At 40.5% G+C, this 20,595-nt stretch overlaps 1 protein-coding gene across 2 annotated transcripts in view; it reads right to left on the minus strand.

Moving 5' to 3' along the window:
- HECTD4 (HECT domain containing E3 ubiquitin protein ligase 4) overlaps nt 1–20,595 on the minus strand; it is a 163,858-nt gene that overhangs the window by 82,564 nt on the left and 60,699 nt on the right. The window contains exons 18-32 of one of the 2 annotated variants that reach the window (XM_011928666.1): nt 19,597–19,750; nt 18,980–19,080; nt 16,753–16,951; nt 14,480–14,599; nt 12,836–12,940; nt 11,392–11,555; nt 10,569–10,802; nt 8,743–8,935; nt 8,492–8,596; nt 7,953–8,041; nt 7,397–7,572; nt 4,392–4,527; nt 4,138–4,279; nt 3,868–4,034; nt 410–556 (exon numbers count right to left, since the gene is read on the minus strand). In XM_011928666.1, the coding sequence (XP_011784056.1) occupies nt 410–556; nt 3,868–4,034; nt 4,138–4,279; nt 4,392–4,527; nt 7,397–7,572; nt 7,953–8,041; nt 8,492–8,596; nt 8,743–8,935; nt 10,569–10,802; nt 11,392–11,555; nt 12,836–12,940; nt 14,480–14,599; nt 16,753–16,951; nt 18,980–19,080; nt 19,597–19,750 (2,232 nt within the window). Of the gene's footprint in view, nt 1–409; nt 557–3,867; nt 4,035–4,137; nt 4,280–4,391; nt 4,528–7,396; nt 7,573–7,952; nt 8,042–8,491; nt 8,597–8,742; nt 8,936–10,568; nt 10,803–11,391; nt 11,556–12,835; nt 12,972–14,474; nt 14,600–16,752; nt 16,952–18,979; nt 19,081–19,596; nt 19,751–20,595 lie in introns of both variants that reach the window. The other variant, XM_011928665.1, reaches the window with a different exon arrangement.

Below are 20,595 nucleotides of genomic sequence, written 5' to 3' on the forward strand. Positions count from 1 at the left end.
CAATGTTGCAGTGATGTAAAAAAAATCATATATTTTGTCCTAAGGGGATTCAATGAATGCTTGACATCTTCAAATTAGTAACTAAGTGACCCAAAAGAGGAAATAAATGTGCATATGCAAAATATTCCTGCCAAATATGTAAGTAATTTCCTAGGGACCTTTTATTTTTCTTTGAACCTCTGTATCTTCACAATGTAATATAATCCTAATGGCTGCATTTAGTCATGTAGGAACTCAATAATAAGAAATTTACCTAGGAACCTTAAGTGTCTTTCAGGAGAAAAGTTTTGTACAGCTAATTCTGGATAATGTAGGCAAAAAATCCAATTTTTAAAATTAAAAATACTTTCACTTAATCGACTATACATCAGTGTAACTTACATACAGCAAAAGGCCTTTCCATACTTACCTGGTATAAGGTATGGTACATAAGAGTCCAATGCTATTTGCGCAAGCGATAGGGTAACGAGCACACAAAGACACAACGGAGGTCATGGTCTCGCCAAAGGCTTCCTGGACCTGCTCGACCATCCCACCACAAGTGAGTTCTTCAATTCTGTGAAACAGAAACCAAAGCTCAGGCTTCCTGAACCACGTCAAGAACAGTGGCTGTGACCATGTGAGCAGGAGAGGCCTCTTGAGAAACTCTAGAGTTTCTGGATGAATCCAGAACTGAAGGGATCTTGGAGAACACCCAGCTCAGTGTTTCCCAAACTATGCAAGACTGCTGGACAGAAGTTTTAGGTGTGCCTCCAAAACAGTGGTCCACACTCCAGAAAGTCTGGGAAATCCTGGGTTAGGGAAATTAAAACAGACTACTGTAGACTTTTCAGAGCCTTCAGTAAGGGTATAGTGAATGGCATCTCTACAAGCAGAGGATATTCAACATTTTCCAAACATATTTTATCATGAAACCAGTTATTTCAGACATGTCTACAATAATCTAAGTAGCATTGAATACTGTAAGTGCTTTTTCTTTTTTCTTTTTTTCTTTTTATTTTTTTAGAGACAGGGTCTTGCTCTGTTACCCGGGCTGGAGTGCAGTGGTACGATCACAGCTCACTGCAGCCTTGATCTCTTGGGCTCAGGTGATCCACCCACCTCTGCCTCCCAAGGAGCTGAGACCACAGATGTACACCACCACATCCAGCTAATTTTTTTTTTACTTTTAGTAGAGATGATGTTTCACTGTGTTGCCCAGGCTGGTTTCAAACTCCTGAGCTCAAGTAATCCTCCCACCTCGGCCTCCCAAAGTGCTGGGATTACAGGCCTGAGCCACTGTGCCTAGCCAAGGCAGTTTTATTAATGAGACAACTAAAGCTCAAATGGATTAGCTAAGTGTCTGTTTTTGAGTTCACACTTCAGTTATTAGCAGATGATGAAAGCCTAGTTGATATAAAATAAAACTTTCACAATGTAAAAACACAACATAGGGCTGATTCTATACCAATTAATATTAGTTTAGAACTGAAACTAACACGATTTGTCTACAAAGACATGCAACATAGTATTGTTTACAATAGCAAAAACAAACAAGCAAAACTAACCTAATGTTCAAAAATAGGGAATTTGTTCAAGTTTCAAGCATATAATGCAGTGCTACAGAACCACTAAGAACACTACGGGAGACATCTATGGTTAGAACACAGACACTAAAGCGTTAACAGATGTTACCTTAAGAGGGTGTACTTGTAGGTGATTTTCATTTTATTTTTTGGCATTTTCTACATTTTTTTTTCAAGTTTCTGACAAATGACAATAATCGAGGGAAAAAGGAATAGTGTTGCCAGTTTTATGGAGAAATTAAATTCTGGAAATAGGCTATGGTAATCATGAGGGCTTTTCACTATTTCTTTCTGGGCACCCTGTGGTTGGCTGGACAGTGGCAAGTCTGGTCAATGAGCGAGAGTTCTGACAAGGAGCCTGGCAGCTCCCGAGGTGGTGGTTTCCTCCTCTGTGATTACCACGAGCCAGCATGAACCCATCATGAACAGAAGCAAGACCTAAAATTCTGTCTTCTTTTTATTTTTTTGTGATAAGGTTTTGCTCCGTTGCCCAGGCTGAAGTGCAGGGTGATGCGATCGTAGCCTACTGCAGTCTCCACCTCCTGGCCTCAAGCGATCTTCCTGCCTCAGCTTCCCCAGTAGCTGAGACCACAGGCATGCCCCACTACTCCGGCTAATTTTTTCTTTTTTGTAGAGACAGGGTCTCACTATATTGCACAGGCTGGTCTTGAACTCCTGGCCTCAAGTGATCCTCCTGCCTTGGCCTCCTTAAGTGCTGGGATTATAGGTATGAGCCACTGTGCCCAACAAAATTTTACCTTTTAAGCCACTGAAATTTTGGACTTGTTTCCAAAGAATAGTCTGACCTCTCCTGTAGTCCCAGCTACTTGGAAGGCTGAGGTGGGAGGATCTCAAGATTTCTCAAGATACTCACTTCAGCCTTAATTAACCCATTTTCCTCCAGTCACTGGACCCTCTCTGCCTATTGGCCAGAATTCCTCACCTCCAGCAGCTCAAGTCCAGGGCTTGTAGAGAAATGCATTTTCTATTTCTACTTGAAGATCTTTGAAGCCCAATAGGAAACTCATATAGAACAACTCACAAATGAGTTATAAAATCATCTTCAGAGTTAGTATCTACGATTACATTTTTAGAAATTGGTTCAGTAATAACAGTCATGGAAATATACAAAAATACAGGTAAAACGAGGTTGTTAATGCAAAAACAAAACAAAAACAAAAGAAATAAAGACAAATGAACCCATGTGTCCATCAGTAGAGGATGAGTTAATTTTTTTAGAAAAGGTCATCTATATAATGTGTATCTATGAGCTCTTAAAAATCTCAAAGCAGTCAGGTATGGTGGCCCATGCCTTTAATCCCAGCAGTCTGGGAGGCTGAGACAGGAGGATCCCTTGAGCCCAGAAATTTGAGACCAGCCTCAGCAACATGGCAAGACCCCGTTTCTACAAAAAATAAATACACTATCTGGGCGTGATAGTACGCGCCCATAGTCCCAGCTACTTGGGAGGCTGAGGTGGGAGGATCGCTTGAGCCTGGGGAGGTCAAGGCTGCAGTGAGCCATGATCATGTCATTGCATGCCAGCCTGGGTGACAGAATGAGAACCTGTTTAAAAAAAAAAAGGCTGGGCACAGTGGCTCATGCCTGTAATCACAGTACTTTGGGAGGCTGAGGCAGGCAGATCACTTGAGTTCGGGAGTTTGAGACCAGTCTGGCCAACATGGTGAAACTCCATCTCTACTAAAAATATAAAAATGAACCAGGTGTGGTGGCATGTGCCTGTAATCCTAGCTACTTGGGAGGTTGAGGCACAAGAATCACTTGAACCCGGGAGGCGGAGGCTGCCATGAGCTGAGATTGTGCCACTGCACTTCAGCCTTGGTGACAGAGTGAGACGCTATGTCAAATAAAAAAAAGATAAAGCAGACCAGACCTATATGTACTGATATGAAAACATATCTGAGATATCTAAGACGTACTGAGCAAAACAACTGTGGTTATAGAAAGGCACGGATAATATAATCTGAATTAAGTTGAAAAAATTTACACACAAACACACTTATGTGTACAAAAAGAATTATACAGCTGCTTATGCAAGTATGGTTGCTATAATGAGCTCTTAATGGACAGAGTGGAATTTAGGAGAAAACGGTGAATACCAAGAGTTTTACATTCTATTAATATGTTGAGTTTTTTGCAACATCATGTACCACTTTTATATAAATATTTTAGAGGAAAATATTAGCAAATACTACCGCCGATGTTTGGGCCCCAGGAATAATCTTTGGAACGCCTCTGGCCATTCTAGAAAGGACAGTATAAACTAACAGAAACAACTAACCTGGGTCCTCCCTGAAGGACCATTGTTACTGGACCCACAAGATGTGTCACTCCCCCGACTCGCACGGCAGCTGTCAGCAATTCCCGCATGTGTACCAGTGCCTGCTTGCGAGTGTTTCCCCGTCGCCACCTTGTCTGTGCAGCCAAAAGAAAACTGCTGCTGGACACCTGAAATGCACAAGAAGGAAGGACACCTGACTCCTGCTAACTGCCCCAAGATCCCTCATGCTGTTAGATGCTATTCATCTGGAGCCTGCAAAACATGACGTACAGCTTGGTCAGGGTTGGTGCCGATGAAAGCAAACAGCTGCCCTAGCAGGACACTGTAGGTGGGCTTGTCCCTGCTATCCTCAATGGCCAGCGACTGCAGGAGTGTAAAGGAGCTGCTGCGGTGGCTGGTCACGTGGCGACGCCTACAGGGAACATAGAACAGACTGGCAAGACGAGAAACACACTCAGGGAGCTTGTTTTGATGAATGCATTCAGCTGCATGTGGGAACCCAACCCTGGCCATTAGCCATTTACCTCTGATTTGCTCTAGTAAATTCCAAATCTTCATTACCAATCATTTCCAGGTCAGAAGGAGCTGACATGCTGCGAAGAAAAACAGGCTGCCTGACAGCATGAGATATCACTTTTGTTTCAGAAGCTGATTTACAAGCTGGAAAAAAAGGAATAAAAAGGCTGACATTTCTGCTATCTGTACAACAGCCAAATGCAACACAGAACTACCCAACAGTCTAAGTGTATCTTTGCTTTCTATCACAGTTCAGCCACCAATCTAGCTAGCACAGCATATTGATGGTTTTTACATCAATTTTTTAACCTAAGTATTACGTTAAAAATTATTTTAACTTAAAAAAATTAAAAACTTTTTATTAAATTGGTTTTCCAAAGAAAAGCTGGAAAATTCATTTAATTTCACAGCTATCAATGTTCACTTTAACCTAAGCATTCTAAAAAGCAAGGGAGGACATAGCAAGTAATTGCCAGAAAGCACAAATTTCTTTGTTAACATTTTTTAATTTCTTATGTTTTTGAGATGGGTCTTGCTCTGTCACCCAGGATGCAGTGCAGTGGTGTGATCTCGGCTTTCTGCAACCTTCATCTCCCAGGTTCAAGTGATTCTCCTGCCTCAGCCTCCCAAGTAGCAGCGATTACAGGCATGCACCACCACGCCCAGGTAACTTTTGCATTTTTTTAGTAGAGATGGGGTTTCACCATGTTGGCCAGGCTAGTCTCAAACCCCTGACTTCAAGTGATCTGCCCACCTTGGCCTCCCAAAGTGCCAGGATTACAGGTGTGAGCAGGTAATCCTGTACAGGTGTGAGCAGGTAATCCTGTACACCTGGCCCAAATTTCTTAATTCAAATACATCCAAATCCATTTTTTTCAGAGATGGCCTTTTTCCCCGCTTTAACCCCAGATCTATTTAGCTGATTTATTGTCATTTGATGATACCTCTGCTTTGATCATAGTTGGTAAGAATAAATATCACACTTGAGTTGGAACCTGAATGGGTCTTTCTATAAGACATACTCCTTAACCCTGTCCAGGGAAATAGTTGTTTTATAAAACAATCCTTAAATGGAAAGAAGATAAAACTATATGTCAAGACTAGCTACGAAAAAAGATGTTGAGAAAGTGCAGATAAAAACCATTTTGTTTTATTTTTCTAACATTTTCACTTATTTATTTATTTAGAGACAGGGTCTTGCTTTGTTGCCCAGGCTGAAGTGCAGTGCTACAATCATGGCTTACTGCAGCCTTGAACTCCTGGACTCAAGCAATCCTCCCAACTCAGCCTCCCAAGTAGCTGGGATTACAGGTGCATGCCACCATGCGTGCCTAATTTTTATGTTTTTTTGTAGAGACCAGGTCCTGCTATGTGGCAAAGCCTGGTCTTGAACTCCTGGTCTAAGCGATCCTCCTGCCTTGGCCTCCCAAAGTTCTGGGATTACAGGCATGATCTGTGCCCAGCTGAGAAAACCATTTTGTATCTGTCTTGAGAGTGGTTAGACAGCTTAAATATTAAAAAAGTATAATTTTTGAAGATACTGTTATCTCTGAGGTCAAGAGCCTCTGGGACAGTACTAATAGCCTTACCAAGTGGTCAGGTCTATATACAAGACCTTTACCAAGGGCTTTTGTGTATAGCAGACCATCCTGGCATGTGATTGTACCACACACTCAGCACATGTCTCTCTCCCAAACCTGTGTCTTCCCCTGAAGTTCTCAGGGAGAACCTGTATTACAGAGTGAGACCCTGGGAGTCCTCCTAGACTTCAAATCCCAAGTGAGAAGAGCCTTAGATGACCAGCTGGGATGAAAACAAGTTTGCCTGCTCCCTACTGCTCACTGGGCAATGGGGCTATGTAACATGGACGCTTTCATTTAAGAACATGTTTATTTAATTTTATCTCTTAGGTTAAGAATGAATGCTTGTGGGCTGTGCCATGTTACAGATCCTGTCTTAAGTAAGAAGACTCACTGATTTTCCTGAGAGATGCATTTTTAGGCTAACAGTTAAAAGGTGACCTAGGCTGAGCATGGTGGCTCACACCTGTAATCCCAGCACTTTGGGAAGCTGAGGTGGGCGGATCACCTGAGATCAGGAGTTCAAGACCAGCCTGGCCAACATAGCGAAACTCTGTCTCTACTAAAAATACAAAAATTAGCTGGGCATGGTGGTAAGTGCCTGTAATCCCACCTACCTGGGAAGTGGAGGCAGGAGAATTGCTTGAACCTGGGAAGCAGAGATTGCAGTGAGCAGAGATTATGCCACCGCACTCCAGCCTGGGCAACAGAGAGAGACTCCATCTCAAAAAAATAAATAAATAAATAAAATGTGACCTAGAAAAAGTTAACTCCCAGGAAGTCATAGCACAAGGTTCCACATAATTACTAAAGATGAAATGCAAACTCAGCTTCGAGAAAAGAGGAAAAAAATGATGTTACAAGATTCATGATGTTGACTAATTGTATATGATACTATGAAATCTAATTATATTATGTTAGTATGAAAACAAAAACAGGGCCGGGCACAGTGACTCACACCTGTAATCCTAGCATGTTGGGAGCCCAAGGCGGGCGGACCACCTGAGGTCAGCAGTTCAAGACCAACCTAGCCAACATAGTGAAACCCCATCTCCACTAAAAGTACAAAAATTAGCCAGGCATGGCAGCATGCACCTGTAGTCTCAGCTACTCGGGAGGCTGAAGCAGAATTGCTTGAACCTGGGAGGTGGAGGTTCCAGTGAGCCGAGATTGCGTCACTACACTCCAGCCTGGGCAACAGAGCAAGACTCAGTCTCAAAAAATAAAATAATATAGAATAAACAAGAAGTTGACCACAGGAATTTAATGACATACAAGTATTTCTTTGTTTTTCTTTTGTCACTCAAGTGCTTTGTAGAGAAAGTATAAGGCAAAACTAAATATGTTAAAATTTCCTTTTGTTTTCCTTTCTTGGAGTACCGAAGAGTGAATTTTTCAAAGATAGCCGATTAGGGGCTATCTTTGAGCAGTACCTGGTGTTTCAGCAGGGGTCCCAGAGATGCTTCTCGTGAGGCCCGACTGGGCCGCGATGGTGACATGCAGCAAAAGCTCGGCTCGGTTCATTAAACTCTTCACTAACGTCTTTGTTTTAGCCAGTGGGTGTGAGGGTTTCTGAATAAGGGAATTCACTTCATGTAGGAACTTCTCCCTATAAAGAAAGATGGATGTGCATTGAGTTGTTCTCTAGCTTACCAAAAACAATCACTAAAAAAGTGTTTACGAAGGAGAGAAGACACAGGGGAAACTAAGCAAAAGTAACCTAATCAACATTGCTTACTTCCCTGTTTCCTTATCCAAGGAACAGTGTTAGAAAATCTGGTCACTTCTGGTTTCTTTTTCTGTTTCAAATGCCTATGCTAACTTTTGAAGGTTAAAACCAAAACTTCCAATTTACCAAATGAGTTCCAACTCTAAAATATTTAGTAAGTTCACAATATAAAAAAATATATCTATTAAGAGACTAGACCTTTACAATGTGTTTTGAGCATCAAGGTGATAATAGCCTTAATAGTTATTAATACCACTAACCTCAGTGATAGGACCATGTTTTCAAGATCATTCCCATCAAAGGAGACTTCCTTCATTGAACACAAAAGTTCTAGTTCTTTCATTTTGTTCTAAAGAAAAAAAAGATGTATGCAGGATCTGCAAGAACCAAGTTTTACTATACATATATTAAAATGAACAGAAAATTTCAGAGAAAAATCACCACCTTTGGTCCATATTTCTATGCTTGAAACTCATTTGTAAGTTGCCTATTTTTTGTTTTTTAAGGCTTGAAAGCAAAATTTGACCATGATGACAACTTCCTTATATATCTTTATAAAACTATTAATCATTTAGAAAAACAACCTCATGAGTAATTATTTGTATACTGCATGTTGATCTAATCAATTTTCATTTAACCTCTTTTAAAGAATGGGTACAATTTTGGAGTGTGCAACATTTTAGGAAATGACATTATTTTACCTCTACACACACACACACACACACACACACACACACGAGTATATACCTTTGCTCTCTAAATGGCAATGCCCCAGTGACAAATCATACACTTTGCTCACCTCATTAAAATGGTAATCATAAAAGAAAGGCATGTTGTTCTCCAGTTTCCCCTGCATGGCATCATCAACTTCACTTTGCCATTTTTGTTCCAGTTCTGCAACACTCTAATAAATACATTAAAATATATGCAAAATAAAAACAAGTACAATTCAAAATTTTAGTCACAATAGTAATTTTAAAAATTAGATCACATTCTAAATTTCTTTATTTCCATGAAAGAAATTATTTCCAATAGTTATCAGACATTTACCTGCAGCTGTCTCTCCATGGCATTGAGCTTCTTAAAAGTCTCTCCCATAATTTTACACAATAAATCATATTCTTCAGCATGTTCTTCTTGATATTGGAAATTTATTAGAGATTGCAGTGCATCAACCAAGTTCAAGTGCTTAATAACACAAGATACCACCATTTCCTCCATCACGTCTGGCTGAATCACTTCTCTGTGACCACAATGGAAATTAGTCAGATGTATGCCATGCTCTCAGCTTCTCAATACTGTATTTTATTTTTATTTTTTATTTTTTTAGAGACAGGGTCTCTCCCCCTATCACCTAGGCTGCAGTTCAGTGGAGCAATCATGGCTCATTGCAGCCTCAAACTCCTGGGTTCAAGGGATCCTCTTGCCTCAGCCTCCTGAGTAGCTGAGACTACAGGTGCATGTTGCCATGCTCAGCTAATTTGAGAAAAAAATTTTAGGGTGGGGGTTTCTCACTATGTTGCTCAGGCTGGTCTTGAACTCCTGGGCTCAAGTGATCCTCCTGACTTGGCCTCCCAAAGTATTGGGATTACAGGCATGAGCCACCATGCCCCAGGCCCAAGAGAGTATTTTATAGGTTGGAGAACTTAGGCTTTGATCTAAAGATATTAAATATTCACCACACTTCCTTTGTTACAATAGAGTAAGAGGTATGCATAGTATAATGGCACTGTTGGGAGTCTTATGTTGGCCAATAATTTAGTATATTAACTGATAAAACTGACATTGGCTGATAAAGCTGAAAATCAAGAGTAAAGAGACTTCAGCCTGTAATCCTAGCACTTTGGGAGGCCGAGGCAGGTGAATCACTTGAGGTCAAGAGTTCGAGACCAGCCTGGTCAACATGGAGAAACCTTGTCTCTACTAAAAACACAAAAATTAGCTGGCTATAGTGGCATGTCCCTGTAATCCCAGTTACTCAGGAGGCTGAGGCAGGAGGATCTCCTGAACCTGGGAGACGGAGGTTGTAGTAAGTCTAGATCATATCACTGCACTCCAGCCTGGGTGACAGAACGAGACTCCCTCTCAAAAAAAAAAAAGACTTCATTTTCTATGATTGCTATATTTTGAGTTAGAGACATATTAGAGCTGGAAGAGGGCTAAGGCTAAGAAAGGATCTTCAGCAGCATCTATCCACTAATTAATTTTATGCAGTATTATGGCCTGCAGTGTTCAGTGCATATGGATATTGCGCTGAAAACAATAGTGTTTTCTGTATTTTTTTCATTTCAAATTTCATATATTCTCTAAAGTTTTCTCTCTGAAATCCTGCCTCAGGAGGCAGAGCAGAGGCCTGCAAAACAGACTTGACTTTAAGCAAGAATACCACAGACATCTGTAACTGTAAGTCTGTACATTCTAGATTACAGAACTCCTCACCATTTCTCTAGGCATCAAAAATAAACACATATCTCTAGACTCTGGAAAGTAAAGTAGAGGCTGACTGCTAGTAGAAGGTCAAAATACTAGAGATAAACCTAGCACTTGTCACACTTTAGCATGTTATCAGTCACATGGGAAACTTGTTAAGCTGGGCCCCATCCTCAGACCTCCTGATTCAACAGGTATAAAATGGGATCCAAGAACTAACAAGCTCCCAAGTGATGCCAATGCTGCTGACTAGGGGACCAAATTTTGAGAGCCCCTAATCTGGAATACTGCCTGGTGGGCCCTCCAGACTCGGTTAATTTTAACACTCATAGAGTAAATATAAAATTAAAGTTTCATTTACTAGACCACAGAAGAAATACACCCATTTCAATTGTTTAAACTTTTTTTTCCTACTGGGAAAAGTAAAACACTACACAGCAACATACTTTATACTTGGTCTAAATTGAGGTCTAGCACGCCCAGAAATTTCCCTGAGCTTTATCATGATTCCTGGAGGCAGCCTGATCCGAGGCAGATCAAAGTAGTTTCCAACAGGAGGCACGAGGACATCAGAGGGGTAGGTGAATTCTCTGTCTTCCTCTATGGTCAGAGGCAGTGGAGAGGGGCTCGGAGTAAGGGCAGGGGAGATCACGCCATTGGCCTCCACCTGCCACTGGCACCTGAGCAGACAGAAAAGAGGCTCTTCACTTCCTCTCTCATCAAGATTATTGGAAAGCTATTGGATGTTTGCAGACACATCAAACATATGAAGGATCACATTCTGTGTTAATTACTCATCAAACCTTCTCCAGAAGCTAAAGAAAAATGAGCATTGTATGAAAGCCCATCTTTGGGGATCTAGCTCCCCCCCAATATTTAATCATTAAAACTTTTAAATGTACAGAAAAGCTGAAAGAATGACATGGTTAATGTCCACAGACACATTTGTCTAGATTGTACGAATAAACATTTGCTGTGTTTGCTTTATCACACATCCACTCATCCTCTTGGGGATCATTCAATTTAATTAGACAATAATTGTGTCGGAGAAAAGCTTATGCAGTTCAAAGACGTAATCTTAAATTTAGTAAAGTAAGGGCCAGAAAGCACTATGGTGTAATTTTCATCCTATTTCTTAGACACAATGACACCCAGGAGATTGCCAGGCAGTAGGCACAATCACCCTGGAAATGTACCAAAAGGATTTTTCCACATAAAGTCCTTTTTCCTTTGCAGGCAACACTAGCTGAAATTCAACCTTTTTGTTACCTTTGTAAAAGTTTGGACCGCAATAGCTCCTGACAGGCTTCTTCTTCTTTGGTAATTTCTGGTCCATTGTACAGGATTCTTAACATGGAACAAGCTAACACAGACAGACCTAAAGCCAGGTCTACCAGAAAGGGCAAGCCTCCTGAGACATCCTCCGAAGACTCCTACAATGCAGACAGGGGTAAACCACAATGGTCAGTGTACACTGGCAGAGGCTGCTACCTGTACTGCCCCACACTGCACTGTTCCCAACCACAGGGTTCTACAGAGCAGCATCGAGTATCACTACTAGGGGACACAGGTACAGCACCCAAATCATGACTAGATGCTGGTACTGGAATGACCAGAGTGAAGTCTCAACATAATTCTGAAGAGAAGATAGTTGATCAGACCCCATATACAATAGTACAAATCAAATAAATAGTATAAATGAAATAAAGAAGCCTGACTCTTTGATAGCTTCCTCTTTGTTGTGCCTAAGTATAAATCACTATTTTGTTTTTTCACTTCCATCCTGTGCTCAAACTGTGATATTGTCAATGACTGCAGTGAATTCATTCAAGAAATATTTACTGGGTGTCCTCTGTGTGCCAGCCATTGTTCTACGTGCCTGAGATGCATCGGAGAATGAAATGAAGATCCCTGCTCTCATGGAGCTTACATTCTAGCAGTTAATGCCACTCTGGAGAGTCTTAGCTTGGTTAAGCTTAAGAAACATCAAAATCTAAAATATGTTTTTGGAATCAGGCAACTGGAGGGGTCAGTAGGATGCTTAAGTACTCTGGTTTTTGGTTTTTTTTTTTAAATTTTTGAGACGGAGTCTCACTCTGTCACCGAGGCTGGAGTACAATGGGACGATCTCAGCTCACTGCAATCTCTGCCTCCCAGTTCAAGCGATTCTCTTCCCTCAGCCTCTTGAGTAGCTAGGACTACAGGTGCCCATCAACACACTCGGCTAATTTTTGTATTTTTAGTTGAGATGGGGTTTCACCAAGTTGGCCAGGCTGATCTCGAACTCCTGACCTCAGTTGATCCGCCCGCCTCAGCCTCCCAAAGTACTGGGATTACAGGTGTGAGCCACCATGCTCAGCTGGATGCTTAACTACTCTTAAAACCCAGGATCCAAGTGCTTATTTCTATTAAGTTCTATTGAGTCCTCTTTGCCTTATGGAAAGATGCTGGGGTCAGGTCACCTCCCCAAGCTTTGAAGAGGGAGCCCCAATCAATAGATTTATTTCTGTGCTGCTGAGCTGATATTAGGTCATGGCTGGTTTTATTCTGTAGAAGTACTACTAGCTGCTAGTAGTTGACTAGTGTCAACTAGAAAAGAAAGATGAAAGAGTGACTCATATTCTGCCCTGTTTCCAAGGCAAATATGATGTATGTAATCAAGGCACATAGCAGATAGTACATTTTGTCCACGGCAGTGGTTAGATTCAAGTACCTGAGCGCGAACTGTGCAAGCAAAGCCCCACATGGCTTTATCAGGAGTGTTGTGTTCACGGCCACTTCTCATTTCAAAGGAGAAGGTGACTGTATCTCCTTCCACCTTAAAATTTAAGAGGGGGGCGGGAAATGTACTTTAAAAACAAGATACACAATTTTCAAAAGAGCAATGAATTTCAGAGGTTTACTTTCAAAAAGGACCACAGCAATATTTCACTCCTTTTCTCACTTGCTTTTTGATTCAAATTCCATTCCCTTTCATTTAGACACCCAGTCCTTTAAGTGTCTCTCCTGACGAGGTAGCCTTTGGGATGAGGCATCTGTGAAATGGGCCACAGTTGCCCATTAGCAAGATCACAGTAAAGGTTAATCAAATCTTGAGAATAATTTTTTTTTTTTTTTTTTTGAGACAAGGTCTTACTCTGTCACCCAGGCTGGAGTGCAATGGCACAATCATGGCTAACTGCAGCCTCAACCTCCTGGGCTCAAGCAATCCTCCCACTTCAGCCTCCTGAGTAGCTGGAACTATAAGTGTATGCCACCATGCCCAGCTAATTTTTGTATTTTTTTTTTTTGTAGAGATGAGGTCTCACTATGTTGCCTAGGTTGGTCTCAAATTCTTGGGTTCATGCAGTCTGTCCACCTTGGCCTCCCAAAGTGCTGGGATTACAGGCATGAGTCACCTTGCGCAGCCTTGAGCATAATTTCTCTCTCTTTTTTTTTTTTTTTGAGATGAAGTTTCGCTCTGTCGCCTAGACTGGAGTGCAATGGCACCATCTTGACTCACTGCAACCTCCCCGCCTCTTGGGTTTAAGCGATTCTCCTGCCTCGGCCTCCTGAGTAGCTGGCATAACAGGCACGCACCACCATGCCTGACTAATTTTTGTATTTTTAGTAGAGACGGTGTTTCACCATGTTGGCCAGGCTGGTCTCAAACTCCCGACCTCAGGTGATCCTCCCGCCGCGGCTGATCACCTGAGTGATACAGTGCTGGGACTATAGGCATGAGCAGCTGCACCTGGCCATAATTTCTAACAAATGGCTTGCCATCTATGGCTGAATTAAAGAGGGTCCATAATGTATATGAAATAAAGACCCTGGGAACAGACTTTGGGGACATTTTTGGGTTTTAACAGACGTTTCAGTTTATATTCATATTCCAGGCAGATACACAGTAAGTAGTTTGAGGGCCGAATTACAAAGCATGGTACTCATTTCATCAGTTTGAGAATGGATAACTGTTTTTGCTCCAAAAGCCCAAATTCATCTGAACACATTAACTCAATACTTTTACACTGCAATGGCCTTGTGGTTCTAGGGTACTTGTCAACAGGGAGTATAGAGGAGAACTAAGCTGGAAAAGATCTAGTAACGCTTTTAATCAACAAGGAAGAAAATGCTGTGACAAATTCTATCCATGGAGCAACTTGTGAAACGGAGTGAACAGGGGTCTGATGTCCTACAAGTGAAAGGAGGATCATTCTGAATAGAAGGAGTGAGCTGACAGGCCTAGTAAGGTGGCCCCACCTCAACAAAAGCCCCCAGGGCAAATGTTTTTCTGGGATTACAGTTAGTACTTGGACCTGTGAGGACTGCAAGTTCATTTTCTTTTCTAGGAAGTGATTATGACTGGATACCATACCTTCACCAAGTCTTTCGGCCAACCAGTTCCTAAGACACTACGGCTGCCATATCCCAGTGTGTTGCCTCCATATTCAGCAACCTTCCTACTGTTTGTGTTAGGCCCCGCATATATCACCAACTTCAAAACAGAAAATATACTGTTAGACTGTAAAAGAAAAACAAAAACAACATCTACAAATAAAAAGGCTGCAAAAAAAATTGTTCAAAATACAATTATAACCAGGCATTGGTGTCATTATAACTAATATTTCCTGATTTTTTTAGGTATAACTGATACTAGTTTGGATGCAATCAGTCATTGGTATTTACAGGGAAGCCACAGAGTAATAACAATTCTTAATAAAAAGAAGTATACTTTTTATATTAGCACACTTTAATTGGCTTGGGGACCTCACATTAAATAGTTATACTCAGCTATTGTACATCAATATTTTTGAAATAGTTATTTTAATGCTAATTAATAACATATAACTCATTAATAACAGTTTGGCCCCTTAAGTCCTCCCCAAAATTAGTAAAGTGAGCAAATACAGATGGAAATATGATTATATCTAACAGAACAACAAAATAAAAGCACCAAAGAAAAAAATCAATGAATAAATAAGAATTTTTAAAAATGCAACAAATTGAAAATAAGCCATATATTCTTAGGATGTTGCTTAATGGTATAAAAAGAAAATGATACAAATTTGGGCCAGAAAGGGGGCGGCTGCTTCTTGGGTCAGTTTTCATGTATCAATACTTCTCTAATTCATGTATAACCAGCTAGCTGACTTTCTAATTGGCAGAAGAAACATTTATAGCTCATTTGGCATTCCACAGGAAAAATAAAGCTCTGGCTTCTGTAAATACCAAACCCTGTCTTCTAATATGCACTGTGACTGCTTCTCACTGCATCTAACTTCAGATTTCGAAGCTCCATCTTCAGCCCTGAATGCTTATCATTTTGTGATGTCTTACCCTTTGGGGCCTTTTGCTGACACCAGCCAGGGACCACTGGAAAAGTAAATGTACTTTCATCCATGTAGTAAGCCTCTTTGTGCTTCATCATTTAACACTAATGTCTACTGCAGGCATAAGTTAGCGCATATCAGAAATGCAAAATACCGTTTTTAAAGGAGAAACAAAATGACATCAACTAAAACAGCAGACTCTTCCATTTCTTTATTAAGTCACTTCACCTGAACCTGGGAAATGGGGGTAGCCAATGCCAGGAGCTATGAATTACAGTGGACTGATGGTAGGAGACATGTTTCTGAAAGGCCTACTAAAGATCATCTCATATATTTTCTTGGTTCCAGCTAAGGTGAGTTTTGAGGACAAGGCTTTGGTGACACCTGGGAATCTTCACTATCCTAAAAGATAATGGGGAATACGATTCTATAACTTGCCCAGAAATGTGTTTCACCATCTCATAGTATACACAGTTAAGAAGTCCTTTATTTTTAACCTAAAAACCTCCCTGGATAGAATGTTTTAAAAAGCCAGCCTCAGAAGTCAGAATCCCCTGCTAGGATTTAAGCCCATTTGCCCTCACACAGTTCACAGGAGAGAGACACAATAGATCACTAACAAGCTACATAAAAATAGTATGCACAAAGCTATTAGATAATCCTCCAGCTGTTCTTTCATATGTTACATATTTCATTAGCCTTTCCCCCTAAGACCAATGACAGGTTACAATTCAATAATTCTAAGTGGAAGAAAATGTTTCAACCCCTAAGATGCTTCCTTTTGTTCATAACTGTTAAGCCACCAGGTTGGAAACTACTCTTCCTCAAAAAAAAAAAAGAAAAACAACAACAAGTGTTTAAATAAATATAAACCAGATCCTAGCACCTCTGAAACCCTTCTAAAAAGCCACCTTTTCCCAAAAGATACATGAGAAGCCCCAAGAATTGGGCAGTGAGACCTTTCTAGATGAATGGACATCACACATCTGGGGGAACTTCAAGCACAGAGGGAGGGCAGGGGTAAGCAGAATGAAAAGGAACATTTCCTTCCACTCACATCTAAGCACCTGAAAGCTTACAAAGTACACTTTCAACATATCATTAAAACACTGTTCTTAGACTGCAGAGGTGGTGTTTCTTTAACTTTCTTAAATCACTACCCTTCAAAGATAAGAACTTTATCTTAGGAAAGTTCTCCTTAGAGATAGCTGCAGACAGAAATCAGTCAAGAATGGTGACCAGCAGCAAAGAAAAATAAGAAGCATCTAAGAATCAGCTTACTTGAGGTGGAACCAGTAATAACCCAGTTCTTACTCACTTTGTCATAGTCATATTGTGAAGAGCATCTGCTATCAAATCTAAGGTACAGGCAGCGAGCTCCTGGGATATGGACCGTTTCTTTAAATTTATAGTTGTCTCTGACGGGGTGGACTGTTTCCACAGTCTTTCCAGCAGCCCATGGGGCAGGAATCTTTAAACCAGTGAGAAATCCTGGCTCTTCTTTCTCTTCTAACATTCTAAACAGAAATAGAGAAAGTGATTTAGCTTAGCAGCCAAGGAAAGGAAAAACAATATAAACATTAAATTGCTCTTTAATTTTCCACAGCATGCAGTATGATAACACTGAGGCTTTTACATGCTTGTTATCAGTGGCAATCAGAAACATTTTAAAAATTTCCACATTTAAGGGTTTTTTTTCTTTCTTTCTTGTTAGATACTATATTTGCTTTTTTTTTTCTTTTTTGCCTCCTTTTTCTAGGACAAGAAGCAGAGATATATTTTCATTTTTCTCTCTTTTTCTCAAGAGAGAAGCCCAATTGATATTCAAGAGAAGACCTGATCAACTCTCATTTAAATGTACTCAGAAAAAAAAAAAAAAAGTACTGTAAAGGATCTTTAAGATTGGCCACTTTGCAAATCCCACAGGGTTAGCATCCTGTAAAAATTTCCTTTTGTTGATATCTACATGCCAATTGTTGAAAACTCCAGGAGTCTACATAGCTACTTTTCACTGTAATTTTTACTAAGGAAAAGTGCCTTCAAAGGTTGTCTTACCTACTGTAATTGAACTCTCAAGGACAGCATGGAGCCTGAGGTTGCGAAATACAAACTCCTAAGACTTAAACTTAGTTGCCACGGAATTCTCTTATTCTTTCAACTCTGAAGCTTGAGCTGCAGAGCCTTACTGTCCAATACAGTAGTAACTAGTCACATGTGGCCATTTCAATTAAATTGAATTTAAATGAAATAAAATTTACAATTCAGCTCCTCAGTCACATTAGCTACACTGCAGATGCTCAATAACAACCTATGGCTATGGAACTAGACAGCACAGATAGAAGTTTGCATCACTGCAAAAAGCTCAATTCCATAGCCCACTGCTCTAGAGAAACCCAGGAAATCTTTTTGAAAGACAGCTTTAATGCAACATAATTGACATAATAAATTGCACATATTTAAAGTATACAACTTGATAAGTTTGGACATTTGTTATACCATTAAGTTTCCTTCTTCCTCTTTGTAACCACTCCATTTCTCCCCCAGGTGATCATTTATTTGCTGTCACTACACATTAGTTTGCATTTTCTAGAGTTTTATATAAATGAAATAATATAGTACGTGACCTAAGAGGATGTGGCTTCTTTCACTCAGGGTTAAGTATTTTGAGATTACATATACACTGTTGTATATAACAATAGTTCATTCTTTTTATTGCTGATTAGAGTCCACTGTATGACTATATCACAATTTGCTTATCCATTCACTTACTGATGGGCATTTATGTTGTTTCCAGATGGACATTTATGCTGTTTCCAGTTTTGGGCTCTTCTAACCAAAACTGTTACGAACCTTAATGTAAAAGCTTTGTAAGAACCTATGCTTTCTTTTCTTGTGTGAATACCTAAAAGTGAAATAGTTCGGTCATACAATAGGTGTGTGTTTAAGTTTTTAAGAAACAGCCAGCAGGGTGCGGTGGCTCACACTTGTAATCCCAGCACTTTGGGAGGCCGAGGTGGGTGGATCATGAGGTCGGGAGTTCAAAACCAGCCTGGCCAACATGGCAAGACCTCGTCTCTACTAAAAAATACAAAAATTAGCTGGGTATGGTGGCATATGCATGTAATCCTAGCTACTCATGAGGCTGAGGCAGGAGAATTGCTTGAACCCAGGAGGCAGAGGTTGCAGTGAGCTGAGATGAGCCACTGCACTCCAGCCTGGGTGACTGAGCAAGACTCCGTCTCAGAAAAAAAAAAAAAAAGAAACAGCCAAACTGCCTGTCAAAGTCATATTTTACATCCCCACTATTAGCATATGAGAATTTCAGATCAATTTTAAACTAATCTCTTGCTCCATGGGGAAATTTATTCTAACCAGTTGCTGTAAATCTACAAAGCAATGTTACAGTTATCTAAAATTTTCATTTCGAAGTCTTTTTCTTTTCACATAGATAATCCTTGCTAAAAATCTTTTTCATAAAAGGAGTACTAGGCTTTCACCAGAAGAAAACAAGAAAAGGGTTCCTGAAAGGAAGCAGCGTTCATTACCTCTCCTCAGGGAACAGCCTGCACTTCTGGTCTGGTGCACCACACGGGGAACAGCCCACCTCAGCAAAAACCGGACACTGGGTTTTAAGCAGCAAAGCCGTCTGAAACACAAAACCATTATTATGTCTTCCAGTGCTACTGTCAGTTACCTAAATGGTATGAGAGCCAAACTTAGAGGCCTCTCTTAAATCATCTTTTTACAATCCTAGTCTGCTCTCCTTCACTAAGAAAGGCTGTGCTACTTAGACCACTTAATATTATTTTACTTAATGCTGGAACCGAATGCATCATTTATATTAGTTACTATTAGCTGGCAAGGACTCAGGAGACAAACTATAATGGTAGGTTTTTAGTAGCATTCTATATTAGCATTTTTATAGCTGATCAGCTATGAACACTTGCTAAAAGATTGCAGTTAGTAATTTAGTCAAACAAATAAAATGTTTTCCCTTGTTATTTGTTTATTTTTACGACACAATATTTTTCTTCGTTCCATCATTTCCCTTGGTTTCTGAAAGGCAGGATTATGTTTATTCTGCCTTCAGTGAAAGCAAACAGCCACCTTGTGAAGCAGGTTGGCCAAAAAGCAGTTCACTTTGGCACACCAAGGATCATACCTGGCTTGTATAGAGTACCAGCTGCACTAGCTGAGGCATCAGGGCATCGGCCATGATCAGAGTCTGTAAATTTGGATGCATCAGGGAGGTCAGTAACACTGGAAGAAGGTGACCAAGCATAGTAGCCTTAGTAACTTGTTCCAAGCCTTTTAACCTACAAAAAGTTCAAGAAAAACACACAGCCTAAGCAATGCCCAAACATGTGAGGAAGCACTAATGTCATCTTTATCTGACAATTTCTCCTAAACTGCACCTCCTTAAACCACTTAAGCACTTTCAGTGATAGCAATTCAGTCCACAAATTTTCCACCTTCTGCCACTGAGGGAGAGGGGAAGAACAGAAAGAAAGCTATTAATAGATTTCACCTTCAGTCTCTGATCTTTGCCAAAAAATTTATAAGCTGACTTTTTTTTTTTTTTGACAGGGTCTCACTCTGTCACCCAGGCTGGAGTGCAGTGGTACAATCACAGCTCACTGCAGCCTTGATCTCCTGGGTACAAGTGATCCTCCCTGTTGGGATTACAGGTGTATGAACCACTTAGGTTCTAGGTTCTAGGTTGCTACATGGTGCATTTCATAGCACCTTTGAAGCACTTTACAAATGGATTCTAAAATGCCAATGGTTACTACCTGTAAAGTTCCCTTGCCTCTGGGGCTGCTGGTCACTATGCTACACAGTGACTCTAAAAAGGAGGAATTGAATGGCTACAACATTGATTCACCTGCCCAGAGCTGTGACATCCATTACTGGTCTAGAGAAATTGAGGCTTGTCTGGGGCATGCAGAGCAGGCAGATTTCTTCCCCCAATTTTTTTTATTACGGTAAAATAAACACAGCATAACATTTACCATCTTAACCATTTTAAGTGTACATTTCAGTGTTATTAAATAATGTTGTGCAACCATCACCATCATCCATCTCCACAACTCTTTTTGTGTTATAAAACCCAAACTCTATACCCATTAAGCAATAACTCCTCATTTTCCCCTTGCCCCCA

This window comes from Colobus angolensis, unplaced genomic scaffold (assembly GCF_000951035.1).
Source record: "Colobus angolensis palliatus isolate OR3802 unplaced genomic scaffold, Cang.pa_1.0 Scaffold79, whole genome shotgun sequence".
Taxonomy (NCBI): Eukaryota; Metazoa; Chordata; class Mammalia; order Primates; family Cercopithecidae; genus Colobus; species Colobus angolensis.